At 34.8% G+C, this 18,239-nt stretch overlaps 1 protein-coding gene across 2 annotated transcripts in view; it reads right to left on the bottom strand.

The window, feature by feature from the left end:
• LOC143238085 (tyrosine aminotransferase-like) overlaps nucleotides 1–17,654 on the bottom strand; it is a 46,181-nt gene extending 28,527 nt beyond the window's left edge. Inside the window, exons 1-3 of one of the 2 annotated variants that reach the window (XM_076478022.1) lie at nucleotides 17,447–17,654; nucleotides 7,459–7,591; nucleotides 535–697 (exon numbers count right to left, since the gene is read on the bottom strand). In XM_076478022.1, coding sequence (XP_076334137.1) covers nucleotides 535–697; nucleotides 7,459–7,591; nucleotides 17,447–17,472 — 322 coding nt within the window. In that variant the 5' untranslated portion in view covers nucleotides 17,473–17,654. Of the gene's footprint in view, nucleotides 1–534; nucleotides 698–7,458; nucleotides 7,596–17,446 lie in introns of both variants that reach the window. The other variant, XM_076478023.1, reaches the window with a different exon arrangement.
• Between the last annotated feature and the right edge of the window lie 585 nt (nucleotides 17,655–18,239).

Raw genomic sequence — 18,239 nt, 5'->3', positions numbered from 1 at the left:
TATAAACACTGGTTTATAGACTAAGTTTCACACGATATTTTTTTCAGTTTTTAATTAAAAATTATTTACTTGTATGATCTGTTTTTTAATTTGCCAATCCTGGTGATGTAGTTGAGTAATAAATTTTCTTTATAAGTATCACTTTGCACAATACATAAAACAATATTTAAGAATAGAGGTGGATTATCTTATCTGTATTTCTTACTTTTTCCATCTAATAATAAATTAAATTGTAATAACCCGTTGAACTAATCGATATTAGACGATTTTCTTGGTGATAGTGAACTCCTGATAGATAAATAATTAATTAAATTAGCCCATTTTTAAAGAAAGTACATTTCGTAAGACTGACATAAGGTTCTATAAAAACCAGTTTAGAGCATTTGTCATTTAGGCTATGAACTCTTTATGTTAAGACATTTATCTTTATTAAGGATTAATTTTTAGATGTAAACAGGTTTAAAAGTTTGCACATCCTTTATAGGCACATAAGCACGTAAACAACAAGTGGAAAAATTATTTCCAAAAACTCACCAATTGATAAAGCGATCATATATTTATTTGGATTTGGTTTGATATCAATATTCTCCAGAAAACTGCGAATTGAGCTCACGATGTTGACAGCTAACTGCGAAGGAATAACATTCCAGGACTGTCTGGTCACAAGATTTGGAATCTCGTCATCAAAATCATGAATCTGAGAAGAAATAGTAACAACTTCATCAGACCTATTTCGTAAGTCCTACCTCAGTTATGAACTGCTGTATCTTACTTTTATTAATTAACGACGAGAGACATTAAAAATATCAGAAATATCCTAATACAATAAATTAATAACGGATTTCCAAAATAAATTTCCGTAAAATTGTTAAATAGTGGTAACAAAAATATATTTTTATACAGTCAACAAATAACAGTTAACAAACAATAATTTTCATATGATGTTTCACTATGGACAATAAAAACACCAAAAATATTATTATGGTATCAACGAATAACAACTTTCAAACAATAATTTCTTTAAGATGGTTAATTAGGGCCAATAAAAATGCGAAAAAATGTTTTTATAGAGTCAACGAGAGACAGCTTCCAAACAGCATGGCCAGATGGTTAAAGCACTCGAATAGTATTCCAATGGTCGCTAGTGCGAATCTCCGTCACACCAAACATGTTCACCCTTTCAGCCGTGTCGACGTTATAATCTGACGGTCAATCCCACTATTCGTTGGTAAATGAGTAGCTTAAGAATTGGCGGTGGGTGGTGGTGACTAGCTGCCTTTCTTCTTGTCTTACACTGCTAAATTAGGAACGGATAGCCCTCATGTAGCTTTGCGCGGAATTAAAAAACGAACAATTTATTCCCACCCGCCGAAAGATTTCTAATCAGGGTTAAGTAAAATGGTTTATTTTTTCTGCTTGTGATTAAGTATTAACATAACAATGCTGACTGTTTTATTCTTCCTTTCCTTTAATTGTGAATTTGTTGGTATGGGATATGAAATTCCACTTATTATTTTATTGCTAATTACAATAAATTTTAATGTATATTCTAACAGCGCTGAGACGTGTTATTTATCTATGTCCTGAGGGTCAATATGTGATTAAGAAATGCCCTCCTTGCTGACCCAACTTAGACTGAACGTGAACAGAATTCATAATCGAATAACTAATTTATTGCTTCATCATTACTTAAATTATTTGTTTCTCTTGAAACGCTTGAATTAAGATGTTTTGAATCTTTTATCTGATTCCAAATTGTTGTTTTTTCTTCTTCTCTTATTCATTTTTATCAAATATTGAATGATTCATAATAGCTTCACATCAGAAAATATTTCGTTTTCATTCAATCTGTACGTTTGTACTCTCATATATCTCACTTTTCTTTGTTTAATTATTCTCGTATTATCTGTTCCGGATAACGCTTCACAAAAGTCTTTCACAAAATATCAGAATTTGGTGTTTTAGAATCAGAACGCTTCCTTTCCTTGAAAAATAGTTTAGTTACCAGCGAGTATTATTTACACGCTATTAAACACTTTGAAGTATAAACAAAATAATGGAAATATAAATCCATTTAAAATGTCGGTTCCAAAAACAAGGAATTCACGCACTATTAATTGAATAAAAATAATAATAACACCTGAAAAAGTTCCTTATGACACAATGAAACTTTAAAGTTTTTATTTTCATTTATTCTATTTGTAGCACGCCCTTTTCAATCTAGTGTGTTTCTTGGTTTTGTAATTTGACTGGTCAGCCTTTCTACTTATAACTGTAGAGTAAACGTGGAAGAATAACTGTTATCATTCAAACACTCAGCACACACAAAACATGGACAACCTCAAACTATCACTTTTATAGAATAATGAATCACTATAAATAAAAGTTGTTCATTATGACTACCACGGCATAGTCAGGTCTATTTTCTGCTTTAGAGATATCGTGGTCGCTGTCAAATTGACTATCTAAAATGTATCAATAATCAAGATGACTATCATTTTGTAGTCGTGGATATGAAATTGACTATTAAGTAGTAACGATGATCTATTACTTGTCAGTTTGACTACTTCCCAGTCACCTTGACTACTTCATAGCAGCACTGCTATGCTAGTCTCAAGGATTACTTTATGGTTAGGAAGATCAACACCACAGTAAGCATTAACTTATGAATTGGTACTCTTGATGTTTCTTATAGTATTAAGGCACAGTTCAAACAAATGACTGTATACATGCATCTTGTTTCATAAATACAACAATTGAAACGTGACCAGGACTAAACTTTACAAGAATTTATTTATTTATTTACTTTTATTTGAGGGGGAATACATTTCTTTCACACAAAATAAATCCTACCCAAATAAATCTTATTTATCTACCACTACTATTTCTTCACTGTTTTATTTGTTGTGTGCGTGTGTCGGAATATTCGAATATGAAATCCAATAATAAATACATTTATTATTACAATGCACAACGATCTAAGTCATGACTGAAATAAGCTTTCCCCACGTGGTTAACACTCGCGCTAACACTACACGTCCGGGAAATGCATCTGATTCGTCTAGTGGGTCCGAGCGCAAATCGAGTACAAATGGAAAGCAGCTACATCAGGCGCGAGCGAGACTCTCTTTTCCAGAGGGGTGTATCAGGTCGAGTTTATTTGTAGGGAGTTCCTTGTGCAAGGAGGGCTGTAGGTGTTATTTGTGGAGAGAGGTTGATCATTCCTCAAGGTGGTCGAGGGGGGATTTAGGGGCTCACATACACAGGGGGAGAGTGAAGACGGCACGGTCCACTCCTTAGCGGCAGCCGAAGGTAGGGATGACACTATAAAGTGAATGCACATCCTGTGGTAGAATCAAAAGCTCGCAATGATCCATGTTGCTGCTCTGTTAAATTTAGCGCCAACTACACCGCAGCTAAAAAGATTTTTTACGGCCACCGCTACACAGGTGAAAGTTGTATACTCATTAAAAGGGACCTCGTCTGTTATTATTTTATAGACCTTTGATAATGAAAGATGACATACAATAATACGTAAATAATAAATCCTTATTTTTAATAAATCAGCAGAGCCACAAATGCTAAAGCGTACACACTTTATGCAACGTGTGTATCATGGCGGGATCCACTGACACAGCCAACAATGGAGTTACAAATAGGGGCGGCAAGACAAATCATTTGAAAACAGCGAAAAAGTGAAACATATATTGTGTTTAATGTGTGTTTCTTTAATTTAATATTACAAACTATCTAAAAATCTCTTTAGGTACAAAATGTATTTAAATGTTAAACTCTATACTTTGAAATCGAATGGTGCGAGATATGAGCCAGTGCCAGGCCGTACACTATGAATAGAAGGCCTGTGATCCTGCAAAATATTCCCCAACCTCTCTCCCTTCTTTGCTCCCAGGAATTGTCTCAGACTTTGAGTCCCTCCCATAATCCATACCACATCCATATCGGTGAGAGAAATGTAGGATCCGGGGGATATTGCATCGAATCATGAGCAGCCGAGTTGTGTAGTTAAAATAATATAATGAAAATTGTATACCCTTACGAAAATCGGGGGATACTATGGATCACGCATCAGCATGCATATGCGTCTGCAGAGAGTTCCTTGTGTTCCCTCTACAGTCCACAAGTCCTTTCGGATTTCTGTCAAATTTGGTGAATATGTTAGTTAGGTTGAGGTCTGGCCAATGAATGTTTTTGGCCACCCACGGGGGGGGGGGATTGTGGCAAGAATTTGCATTTTGAAGCACGTTTTTATTCGCTAGATTGAGGGCAAGTCCGAGAATACACCGTCGGTTCGCGGGCGACCGACATTTGCTGGTTGTTATTGTTGAAATTTATCATTAAATTTAGTTAAATAAATTATACATTTTACGTTCCATTATGAAAACCCGTGACATTTGGATGCATGTCTTTCATGATATTTATTAATAAACACTGTGAAGTTTGGTAAACTTTGGAGTTAAACATGGCAGAAGAGTCAGAAGTTTTCAATATTTTCTCTTGCATTAAATGTAATTATAAGGTTAGGCATTTTAGCAAGCTTCTTTCACATTTTTCTTTGGTTCATAAGCATGAGCCTGGATTTGTTGTCCCATGTGGGGTTAATGGATGTGAAAGACCATTCAAAAGCATCAGATGTTTGAAAAGACACATAAATAAAAAGCATGGATGGTTTGCTACTACCAGTATACATGATAATGAAGCTGGTGGTGAATGTGCCGAATACTTTATGGAACAGTGGTACAAAAACTCTGACAGTGATGAGGCAGTTGATGGTAATAAGAAGATGGTTGTCACAGGCAAGTGAAGAACCTAAGTTGAAACAATTCTGCAGCTGCATGAAAATGACAAAAAATTACTTACAAAACTGCAAGTAATGTTTTAAAATTAGTCCTGTTCTATTATGGCTGCCAAATCTAACACCTCAAGGTGTTCGTGTAAGTACTATCCACATGTGCATTATGTTATGTTTGTTGTGAAATATATTTTCATCACAAATATATTCTTTTATCTATACACATGACTTCATGAGCACAATAAAATTCGTCCTAAAGTGCATAACAGAAATGACTATATCACCACTTGTAACGGTGTAAATGTATTTTGCAAGAAATATATTCATTAGTTACAAAATAAATGGCATTTTTTGTGTTGCATAATATTAGTGAAGAAACAAGTGAAAATTTTGTGGGAAGTTGTATTTTTTAAGATACACACAAGTACATAAGGAGGGGCTGTGGAAAATACTATTTTGATACTTTGACATATTTGTTTTGTTTGTATACGATGTAACATAACTCAACTAATGAAACTCAACTAATTTGACGCTAAAGAGAATACATTGTCAAGATGAACTCGTACAACTGAGTTATTAACCAGTATGTGTATGACTTTCAGTTTCTCAGATTAAATCTGAAAAATGCCAAAAGTGGTTTAAAAGAAATACTGTTTAAAATAATTATAGTTATTCCAGGGCAGGTTTGTTATTCATTCTCAATAGAACTAATTCTGTCGATTTTAATTGCAGGAGCTGTGGAGGATGAGGCTTCGTCAGAAATTCCAGAATAATAGAAAGCGGAAGGATTCATCATTGCCTATAGTCCAAGAGAGAAAGAAAAAGACTATACAGAACAGAGTCTATATGGATTAAAGCAATACTTGTGTAAAAAGCCAGTGGGTGGATGAAACTTCCACCGAAAAACACAAGGAATGGATGAAAATTCATCTGCATTGCAGAAAAAAGGGTGATCTTTGTAAAGTGGACTTGCTTATGGACAAAACTCTGCATGATCGTAGGAAACTTGTCATTGACAACACTCCTGTCAATGAACTTATAGAGCATTATCCTTCCTTGTGGCATCATCAGCACAGCTATTGAATGAATTTAAGCGACTAGGAAATGATGCAGAAAAAGGAGTGTCCAACTTTCTCTCTCACTATAAGAACTCAGTAAATTCTCACCTGCAGGGCAGAAACATATCACCAGCAAATAATCCATTGCTTGCATTTCTTATGAAACAGTCCTCACACATGCCTGATGTTACATCTAGTATTGCCATTCTTGGTATCCCTTTTCTTCTAAAAGAAAGTGAAAGTATCATGGTGGTTACTGATGTTAGGGAACTTGCTGAGAGTGGTATATACATTCAATGTATTTCAGTTTCTCAGTTTTGTGATCAGGAATTCAAGCTATATGTTGATGGCTTTGATATTTGTGTCACTGAAGATTTTGTGGAAGCATTCACTATGTATGTTTTTATATCTTCAACTTTACATTTCCAACAAAACTCAAGAAAACTTTCAATTTTGAAAGAGTTGTTCTGAAGCTCTATGATGAGTCCAGGAAAATTACCAAATCTGAAAAAGATGCAGACAGATGTGTTCTTCAGTTGCTTGATCTCTTGAATGTCAAAAAATATAGCAGCGGGAAATCTATCAAAACGTCCAAAGGTAAAGGAAGAGGACAGTGTTCAAAGCCATAAAGTTATATTAGATCTGGTAATAGTAACTTGTCATGTGTAGTTGATCCAGGGCGAATTTTCAAAAATCAAGTGTAAAGTTCAGTTGTTTATTTTCAAATTGTTGCTGCATTTTGAATTTTCATTTGGTACATGTATATTGATGTACACTTGTGTTCAGTTTGGAATAAAAATGGTGCTGCTAAAATGCATTTTATATTTTTCAGGATAGTGGCAGGTTACTGGGACTTCGTTTGAATCATCAGATGATAGCGGGGTTGACTGTTCTGTGATGGTTCTGCTAACCACAACTGACTGAAGATGGTCTCTTTGCCTAACAGTGACATTGTTGCAGAGGTGGTCCTGACCGGGTCAACATGACCTATCTTCCATGGTCGTTGGATAGTCATAATGGCAACAGTCCATTGTTAATGGATAGTCATTATGACAACCGCTCCTTGGACGAATAGAGTCCCACTGACTATGTCATGACTACTCTGTAGTGGTTTGCAGGTAGGCAATGAATCTATTGTCAGGTGGTCAACATTGGTCAGAATGACTACCTAACGAAAGTCATAACGCCTATCATAGAGCAGTTAAATTTACTACTTGAAAGGTATCCCTGCCACCATCACCTGACTATTTCCCGACTACACAATAGTACAAATGACTAATATTTAATGGTCATATTAGGTAGTCATCGATTGTAGCGACTACTTGGAGAGTCTTTTTTGGCACCGCTTGACTACCTGATTTACTATTCAAAAGTAGTCGCCTTGACTAGTTCTTATTTTGAGTGATAAATGAACAATTCGTTACACAATGTTAGTCAACGATTGAATAGGAAAGAAGAATGAATAACGTTATTATATAACATTAGGTATGATAAGTATCAAATATTAAACCCAGTATTGTAAGCAAACAAAAACAATAATGAAATTCACATAAGGTAAGATTGGAGAAAAGGAACTTGTTTTTATATTACCTGTAAAACCTTCAGTTTCAAGTTGTCGCAAGCTCTATAAGGTCTTGACAATTTCAAGCTTCGTTCACATGATGAAGAAGGAAGAGATTCCGTTGAAAAGTAAGACATCTTTATTCCTTTATATGATAGTAATCTATCTGGCGAAATAAACCCGGATTTAATTATTTAATCGTATAGTAATTGGTTTTACTCTCTATTATAAATGTTCTACTGAGCACGATATACATTTCTAGTCTACACTAATCACAACTCTCATATGTATATTTTATAATTAATACAATACTCATTTGTTGGAGCAATCTTCTTCATTTAGAGCAATAACTCTCTGTTGTATGTGTTTTTTGGATAAAACATTTAATTAGTACTAAGTTGAGTTTGTATTTTCAGAAAAATGATATTATTAGTGCAATATCCCTTTCTTTTCTAAACGTTCTTATACCAAAGCCGAATTGGTCTATTTATTATGACCAGGAAGGGAAATCGAACCCCTGATTTTAACATTTTAAATTCAAAGATTTCCGCTGTCACAGAGAAGCACTGAGCTGATGCAAGTTACTGGACTGTCCAATATGATTATAAATGTTTTTAACCATCAGTATCGGAAATCTATTAATAATTTGAAAGTTTTTGAAACAACGATACTGTAATGGTTGTCTTTACCTTATTTATTTTTCAAATTTGTCATCCACAATAAAGAAACTTCGTCAGCTTTAAATGGAATGGAGAGCTTGTATTCCAGTAAAGTGAAGAATAGCCTAAAGGATGTTAACAGAATCATAACTTGTTAATGAGTAGCAGAAATTTTCCTTTTAACACCATATTCTATACCTTAATAAAATTAAAACAATTCCAATAACCTATTCATACCTGAAAACTATTAATAAATTGGTATAAAGCGTTGAATCCTTATCTATCTATTAAATATTCTGTATCAGTAAACACAAATTGTAAGAGAATTGAAAAACACTAATTAACTCAGAATAAAAAAAAGACAGTGGTTGAACTGCTTCTTTTTTTGTCAGGTTTCTGCTACCAAATCTTCAGATCGTGAAAGTGTGAGATTCTTTTATTCCCTTCAGTTTCAAGAAGACATGGATATTTTTCAACCTTTCGCTCGTTGACCTATCTAAGTTGTAATGTATTTGCTGTTTTTGTAATACCTCCTATATATATATATAATGTCGCGTTCCAAAGGTTTCCTCGAGCTCTAGTTTTAGGCTCTTAGTAGATGTTTTGAAAGATTTTCTATTGATTGAATATTAGTGGTGTGTTTCCATTGGAAAATTTCTAATAGCTGGACTATTCACGTTCTCATTCAACAGAGACCTGTAAAGAGTCTAAAGATGCAAAAGATTTTGGTTAATGTCCAAAATTTCGTGTTGGTAATGAAACACCACCTATATTCAAAAAGTTGTTTTTAAATTAACCAGTACATCCAATGTAGGACTCATAGAGTGTAACACCTTTATTTAATTTTTAGATATATACCATATCTTAATGTAGTTCCTTTACGAATTTCGTCCTGGTGTTACTTAAGCCAAGTTTAAATACCCAACACTCCCATTTCATTCTCGAGTTTTGAAACAACAGTAAATCTAAATAAAAATAACCTGGGAAATACTGGACAACTGATCTTAGATAAATTGTGGTAACTGAAACGTTTGTATACTAAAAATATTTAGACAAATCAGGTTGAAAACTTTAATGAACAATGTTGTTTAACTCTGTTGAAAGCAAATATAATAATATATTTCTATAAACTATAACTACAAAATACACCCACACCCACAAAAAGGTAATTGGAACACCTACTTTAACTCTATATTTTTCAGGTCCTTTGGTTCTCTGCATTCGAGAGAGCATAATTTCGCTAGAGTTTTCAAATAACAGTTCAAAGCCTTCAGATTTATAAATTTGAACTCGCCATCTAATGTCACGAAATGCACGTACTACTATATATTACAAGAGTAGAATATGTTCTAATATTTACATTGTAGTTAATTCACCGACCTATCTCATAAATGGAATGTACAGAGAATAAAACATATATAAAGTATTTTATTATCTGTAGTTCCGAAAAAGGAAATCATAAGATATAAAATAAAAAAAAAAGATGCTTCATTTAAGTGGAGACTGTAAATATTTAAGCAGAATTTGTTAACTTTATCTTTCTATTGTCTGTTTACCAGTATATATTTATACGTTAAATCCCAAGAGAACTATCTCTATGAGATTAATCAAATTTGAATTAAAACACAATGTGTTTTGATATAGAGTTATATGAAGTTTAAAGTAATTAGATTCCGTCAATGAAACCAAATTTCCAAAAAGTATATACAATAAGTTTATTCCAAAATGAGCTCTGCTCGAGCATTATCTGTATCTCTATGCGCATTGGTTAAGATGGTCGAGCATTATCTGTATCTCTATGCGCATTGGTTAAGATGGTCGAGCATTATCTGTATCTCTATGCGCATTGGTTAAGAAATGAGTGCATAATTTTTCATCCATAATGTAATTTACACTGAGGTCAGAATTTCTATCCGTGAAAAAAACAAACAAATGAACCTGGTGGTAAAAGGGAGTATTAGGAGAAATATTTATAAAAGTGAACCACAATATATGTGATCAATGGGTTACGTTATGGTTTGTCACCGTGACTTATACAAACTTGTAATTTTGTAGAATAATCCCGGGTAGCCACCTAAATATACTATAAAATCTAAAGGTCTGTTATCTTCTGTTAGATATATACAAGTGTTCATTTGAAGTTTAATACTAGAGTCTTATTTTGTTTACGTAGTGGGAAGTTAAAATAAGTTATATTTAGAAGCGATAGATATGGCATGTTTACTTACGTAAGTGATTTTTGAGGGATTTGTAGTGTAGTTAAATTGTTGCAAATTCATTTCGTGTTACTCGAACCTTCTAAACATTTCTCGTTCCTTTAATCGATTATTGTTGCTACATATAACTTCTAGTTGTTTGTATATAGTTCTAAAGTACTATAGAAATAGAGATAGATATTAACTGTCTAATCGTAAAGAGTGTATAGTGATATTCAACATAGATTGTATTGAAATAAGAGAGTAGGCAAGAATAATTCGTCTTGTCTATTTAGTTGTAAAGTAACTAAACCAGCCTGTGTGGACCTGGACGATAAAAGAATTAGAAGAAGCTCTGGATTCAACTTTAGTAGTTAAGTGTATAACGAACCTTCATATATATATGTTTAACTTGTTTTCACCGTATTATTGTAAAACAAGTGGAGAACATGATGTACATTTGTCGTTGAAATTTACTTCCAACAATGCATAGCAAACTAATTTAAAACAACTAGTAATGATAGTGGAAATGTTGCCCACCACACTATCCAACTATGTCAACTGAATTTAATAATTAGATAGAGTTCAGTGACGTGGTTTCAAAGATAATAATCTATAAGATTTTGTTAAACTGAGACAAGAGAGAAATGAGTTTCAACACAGGAGAAAGGCAGAAAATAATAATATAAATATATCGAAATACATGAAAATAAATAGAGACTGAAATTAGATTCGTTTGTTTGAAGTTAAGCACAAAACTACACAATAGTATATATGTGCTTTCCCCACCACTTGTGTGAAATACCAGTTGCTAGTATTATAAATCTTACCACTGTGCCACTGGTAATATTCAATTAGAGAGAATACAAACTGATATTACAAAGTCCACCCGATAGAAAGAGAAAGAACACATAAATAACAATGCAGTTAGGGTCAATGAACAGAAAGACAATATGAAATACTTCGTAGAGAGATATAAAAGATTTGCCCAATGTCAAAACTGGGGCAAAGACAACTGCGTAATCTGTTTCAGTCCACTTTTCACAACGAAAGACCTATGTAAGAATGACACCAAAAGATCCCTTGAACTATGACAAGCTAAATGTGGCATTCCTAAAATGTTATAAACGTATTATGGAAAGTTTTCAATGGAAATTCATAGAAGTCACACCTTACGTTGGAGAAACTACATTTCAGTCTGAGGCATGGCTACAAAATTACTTCACAACATGGATTGACAAGAAGGAGTGTGAAAATAGTTTTGAAATACTGACAGATTTGCTAATGCGTGAGCAGTTAATGATCATGTGTTCAACAAACATATCACTGTTCCTAAAGGAGAGAGCACCTTAAGACGTGAGCGAAATAGCAGAATAGTACATAAAAGACTACAGAGGGAGGATAACTAGCAAGTCCAAGAATAACCAAGCTCAGAAAAAGAAGGATATCGCCAAATGTGACAAGATATTAGTACAGAAAAGAGAGAAAAGATTCTATGCTCGTTATACAAAGGGGCACATTTCAAATATGTACCCAACAAGCAGCCATAGAAATCAACATAAAGCAGTTGGAGCTGTTTACGTAAACATTCCTGACAAGAAACAAAACAAAACAGTACATGAAGGCTAAGGAAGAAAGTTTGCAAACAAACCATGGAGGGAGTATAACTAGCAAGTCCAAGAATAATCAGGCTGTGAAGAAGTAAGATGTCACCAAAGATGTCAAGATATTAGTACACAAAAGCGAAAAGAAATTTTATGTTTTTTATGAAAGGAGCATATTGCAAATGAGTGAACGTTTGTCACCAATAAGCAGCCACAGAAGTCAACATAAAGCAGTTGGAGGTATCTACGTAGACATTCCTGACAAGAAACAAGAAATAATTGATTATCACCATGGATACTTCTGCTAATAAAATTGAGAAAACTTGTTAGAATCGCCATGCTTTCACCATGATAAACAGTACATGGTTGCTTGTCGGCTAAAGTTAGTAAATAGATCAACAGTGTAACTAAGGATCAGAGCATATGACAAACATTGAGAAGAAACCACCAACATGCCAATACGTGAAGACTATGTTGAAGAGAAGAAATAAAACGTCCTTTGAGACATTGGGTGCATTTCTGAGAACTAGTTTAGCATCTAATGGGCATATGAGTGGTAAGGTACATCTGTGTTTACTGATTGGTGGAATTGTGAGTAAATTTCCCTCAGAAAGAATAAAGGTGCAACTCCATACTTCGTGGGAGACCTTGAGTGATGAAACTGGCTCACGAATTGATTGTGGTGGAACATCTAGGAACAAAGAAGATAGCGTAAAGAATCGCCAGCAACTTCCATTGGCCAGAAGGTTTCGAGATATTTTGCGTGTCATGTGACATCTCTTAAAGAATAATATTTAGATTACTGGGTGAGATGTCTCTTATAGAATATCCATTCAGCAGAGTGAGTATGAACTTGATTGAACTCATGTATTTGACAAGGGAACTAGTACATTCTGACAATAATTAACTATGTAACATGTTACCAAGAAGACATATCATTGTCGAAAACAGAGAGAGTAGCAGAAGCCCTCCTAGAAGTGTTCTACAAACTTCAACAAACCATTCATCATTTAATTCGATGCTTAAGATATTGAAATTGGACCAGTACTCTACAAGAATCTGAAGATGGACTCTTTCAGGTAATTTACGTAAGTAGAAAAACTGTTTGAGTAATGTGAAAAACTACTTACTCTGTGGTCGTGCAAGAGTATCTGGCCATCATATTTGTCATCCAGAAATTTCAGAACTACCTCTAGACTGCAGTGGTTCTTAACCTAGGTTCAATCGAACCCCAGGGGTTCTGTGAGTCAGTCTTAGGGGTTCGGCGGAGGTCAAGGCACACACACTGTGTGTGTGTCCATTCCGTTTACCCCACTCGTATGATTCGTGACGTTATGCTCCACTTAGCCATCATTGGCTGCGGCTGATTACGTCACATCATTTGGCCTTAATATTTGTGCTGCAGGGAACTTTGTGCGCTTAGCATTCGACTTGTGACTGTAGTAATCGTGGGTAATTTTTTTTCTCTAATCTTTCAATCACTTCATACTAACTATGTCGAACAAAAACGGAAAGTGGTCGGACGAATACATACAATATGGATTCACGTGTATAACGGAACAAGATGGGAGTCAACGTCCTCAATGCATGATTTGCAATGCCAAGTTGAGCAATTCTAGTCTAGCACCAGCAAAACTAAGATAACACTCCCTAAAGCTGCATGGAGATGGGAAATACAAGAACACAACGCTTGCTGAATTCGAGGTAAATAGAGCTAGGTTCGATGAAAAGGCTATTTTTCCTGTTCTTGGCTTTGTATCCATCGACAAACCGATCCTCACCGCGTCGTACGAAGTTACGTACTTGATCGTAAAGCAGGGCAAACCACACACCATTGGTGAAGCACTCGTAAAACCAGCTGCGTTGAAGATGGCCAATATCATGCTTGGAAAAGCTGCTGAAAATAAGTTATCCCAAATTCGTATTTCAAATGACACCATCAGCAGCAGAATAGATGACATGAACGATGACATCTTGGCTCAAGTAGTTGCAGATATAATTTTAAGCCCAGCAAAATTCAGCCTTCAACTTGACGAGACGACCGACGTTTCCAATCTAAGCCAGCTTGTTGTATTCGTGCGCTATGTGAAGAACGACGAGATATGAAGATTTTTTATTTTGTAAGCCTCTTACAACAACAACTAAGGCAGCCAACGTGAAGAAACTTGTGGATGACTTCTTCAAAGACAACGATCTTTCGTGGGATATGGTTTCTGCAGTTTGTTCGGACGGAGCTCCAGTCATGCTGGGACGAAACTCTGGTTTTAGTGCGCTGGTGAAAGCCGATGGACAACACATCATTGTAACGCACTGTATTCTGTACAGACATGCGTTGGCATCGAAAACCTTGCCTTCAAAACTGGCAAAAGTATTGAAAATTGCAGTGAAATGTGTGAACTTTGTGCGAAATAGTACCCTGAAGCACCGCATCTTCAAAGAGCTGTGTAATGAAATGGGCTCTGTATTCGAGGTACTTCTGTACCATTCTAACGATTGGTGGTTATCCCGGGGAAAAGTGCTGAATCGTGTTTTTGCCATGCGTGTGGTATTAGCCCTGTTTTTGCGAGAGCACCAACATTGTCATGCAGATTGCTTCGAAAAAATCTGAGTTCATTCTCATTTTGGTGAACATGGCCGATATCTTCAATGTTCTCAATCAGTCAATCAACAGATGCAGGGCAGTGAAGTCAACATCATCGAAGCGAAAGAAAACCTGAAGACTTTTCAAAAAAAGCTACCGTTATGGAAACGACAAACAGAGAATGATAACTTCGCAAACTTTCCCCTGCTGGACGACTGTGTAAGTAAGATCAAAGATGTGTCTGAAATCAGAGACATTTCTGTACCCGGGGAACTGAAACAAGCAATTAAGCAATTGCCATGCACTTAGATGAGCTCGCAAAGTCTCTCGACGGATACTTCCCCACCAGAGAGTCATATCCAGCATGGGTGAGACAGCCATTCACGTTTAGTGTTGCGATAGCGGATGTCAATGATGAATACCTCGACGAAATCATTGAACTTCAGCAGAGCCAGGTTCAACAGAAACTTTTTAGAACAACAACGCTCTCAACGTTTTGATGTCACCAAATACTTGCGTACCATTTTATTGCTAAGAAAGCCCTTGAGATACTCATTCCGTTTGTTACAACGTATCTTTGAGAGCAATCTTTTCGAGGATGGTAGACATAAAAACGAAGAAAAGGAACAGACTTTGTTGCGAAAATGATATGAGAGTGGCACTTGCCAAGGTGAAGCCGCACGTTTCTGAACTTCTCTCTGAAAGGCAACAGCAAAAGTCACATTGATTTGCAGTAACTAGTCATTGAGTTATGTTTTTGTTTTTGTGTGAAATTCATGTTTTGTTGGTTTTGTTCTTTGAACACAGTGATATTGTGTGCAACTGATGCATGGTTCATTTTGTGCACTAATAAAATATCTATTTATGTTTTGAATTTGAAAAAAATCATATTTTATTTTTGCAATTATGAAGGGTTCAGTGAATGCAAGTACAAAACTTCCGGGGTTCGGTACCTCCAACAAGGTTAAGAACCACTGCTCTAGAGAAAAGAGTTCATGATTCACATAGACCATCATCCATTTGCATACATTCAGAGGTATAAAACGACAGTGCAAGGATCATGAGGTGAGCATTGTACCAACTAGTTCAACATTATAGCCATCAATGGAATTGCAAATGTTGGTTCCGACTGTGTGAGTAAACAAAGTGCATGAACTGAGAATGGTTTTTGTATATAAAATAAAAATATACTGTAAATATTTTCTTGAAGAGAGGCTTATCGTTAGGAATGCATGAGTATTCAGTTTAAGTTTAATAGGAGAGTATTGTTTGTTTTAGATAGTGCAAATATTCAAGTACGTTATTTTAGAAGCAATAATTTTGGCATATTTAATTACCTAACAGTTGTGTAGATCAATTGTTGTAAATTGGTGTCACGTTACTTAAACCTTTTGAGTCTTTTGCGTTTCTTTAGTAGAGTATAGTAGTATCACATAATATATAGTAGTGTGTAGATTTTTGCTGCGAACATATATATATACTGATAAGTTTTTATCAGTTTTTACACGTTTTTATTATAAAAAGATGAAAAAGTATATAGTCTGAGTAGTCGCGAGTTTTGGCTTAAAGAGTGTGTTGTTATGACTTTTAAATTGTAATAATCACGGATTGTATTGTAATAACAGAGTAGAAAAGAATTACTTGTTTTTTAATTTGGCTTCTAAAGTCACTGAAACTGTAACTGTGTGAAATTTTGCAGAAATTGTCATGATTAAATAAAATATCAGAAACTTATGGTCTTTGTTGAACTAAAGGTGTACATTTTTCAGTTTCGCTCAAAGCTATATAATTCTATATAATTCTGCAGTGACGCCGATTGAAAAAAGCAATTTATTAACAAAGTTTAGTTCATTATAAGTATAAATTAATTAAAGAAAGTATTAAATATTTCTTGTCATGATATTGTTGTATCACGAAATATGGTAACACAGAATATTTATTTCTTTGTTTTGTACTTAACGCAAAGTTGCGCGAGGGCTATCTGCGCTAGTCGTCTCTAATTTAGCAGTGTTAGACAAGAGGGAAGGCAGTTACTTCATCATCACCCACTGGCAACTCTTGGGCTACTATTTTACCAAAGAATAGTGGGATTGATCTACAATTTATAACGCCCAGACAGATGAAAGGGCGAGCATAATTAGGGTTGAGGGAATTCGAACCCGCGACCCTCAGAAGAAATGTCTCACAATTATTACGGAATACTATTTTTAACACACATTTTGTGTAACATGAAACTCACACTTCAACAACACATATGAAAATTACAACAAGATCTTTCACTCTGAAATTGTATTTAGTATCATATGTGCGTTGAAACTTGAGAAATGTATGAAAACTGGAACGATGTTGCGTTTAATCTTCAAGTTTGTTGTTGTAAGGTTTTGTTTTGAGTATCCACTTCACACATTGCTTAAAGTAAAATTCTATGTGTTAGCTCAGGTTAAAATACAAAACAGATCGTGATGGAGTTTGCACAATGCATTTACGCTGAGTTTGTGGTAATTTATGTATGTGGAACACTTTATATACTTTCTGTGTAAACACCTGCTGTGATATCAAGTACTCATGTAGAGAGTTGCTTTAGTAACTAAACGAGGAAACATGTTAACAAAGAGTGAGTTGTATTTATCTGGAAACAGTTTTACCAGTTTTATTTATTTTTTCTATGTACTTAAAAAACCCGTTACAATTTATAGAGGTTGATATAAGTTCTCGTTATTTTTTTAAACCGATGTCAAAACAACTTTACCTATTACCTTGAACAAACTGAGTTTGTGTCACATTTTTAAACACTCAATTTCTAGTAGACGCTCAGTTAAATAGATTTCGTTATCATATAAGTGTACCCTTAACATGGATATACATCTTTATATATTGTATACGGACATTCATAGCTAATAACGTTATAGTGTTTCAAAAATTTATCGTGAAAATTACATTTTCATAAAAAAAAGGCGAAGGTAAGTTATACAACTTACCGTTTTTGTTTTTCAGTCCGGAGCATTAGAGGAAAGCCGTGCCAGACTATGGGAGTGATAGTGTTTGTCTACACGTTTTCAGCACCGACTTCTACGATAAAATTGTTTTATCCAATATAAAACCTTTGAGTCAGATATATATAAAAATAAATTCATAAGTTATATCGTAGCTAGATCTATAAAATATACGTAGTCAACTTTATTTTTATCTAGCTGGTACAGCTACAAGTTGAGTAGTAAGCACATGCGCATAAACAATCGCACGCTCCGTGGGAGGATTAATTTGTTTACCAGGTGTTTAGAGCATACGATTCGTACTCTGAGGGTGGAGGATCCGAATCGCCGTAAAGGCAAACGTACTAGCCCTTCAGCCTGGGAGGCCTTAATAAGGTGACGGTCAATCCCACTATTCCTTTGTAAAAGAGTAGCACATGAGTTGGCGGTAGATAGTGATGACTAGCTGCCTTCCCGCTTGTCTTACACTACTAAATTAGGAACGGCTAGCGCCGATAGCCCTCGTGTCGCATTACGCGAAATTCGAAAAACAAACAAACCAACACAATCCTGTGACATTCTTTCACGGTGTGACACAAGCAAGATTTTGAAAACAGCTGCAAGGTGGCAAAAGTCTTTATTACAGAAAAGCAAAGAAAAAGAAACAACAACAAAAAACGGTATGTTCAGAACAAAATAAAATAATTTCGAAATACTCAACTATCTCATCTAAAGAAAAATTAGTTTATTTGATAATTAATATTGTGCAAAATATCGGAAAACTTATTATAATTATTAT

The sequence above is a fragment of the Tachypleus tridentatus genome, chromosome 13 (assembly GCF_004210375.1).
Source record: "Tachypleus tridentatus isolate NWPU-2018 chromosome 13, ASM421037v1, whole genome shotgun sequence".
NCBI classification, from domain to species: domain Eukaryota; kingdom Metazoa; phylum Arthropoda; class Merostomata; order Xiphosura; family Limulidae; genus Tachypleus; species Tachypleus tridentatus.
This window is presented reverse-complemented; position numbering and strand designations above follow the sequence as displayed.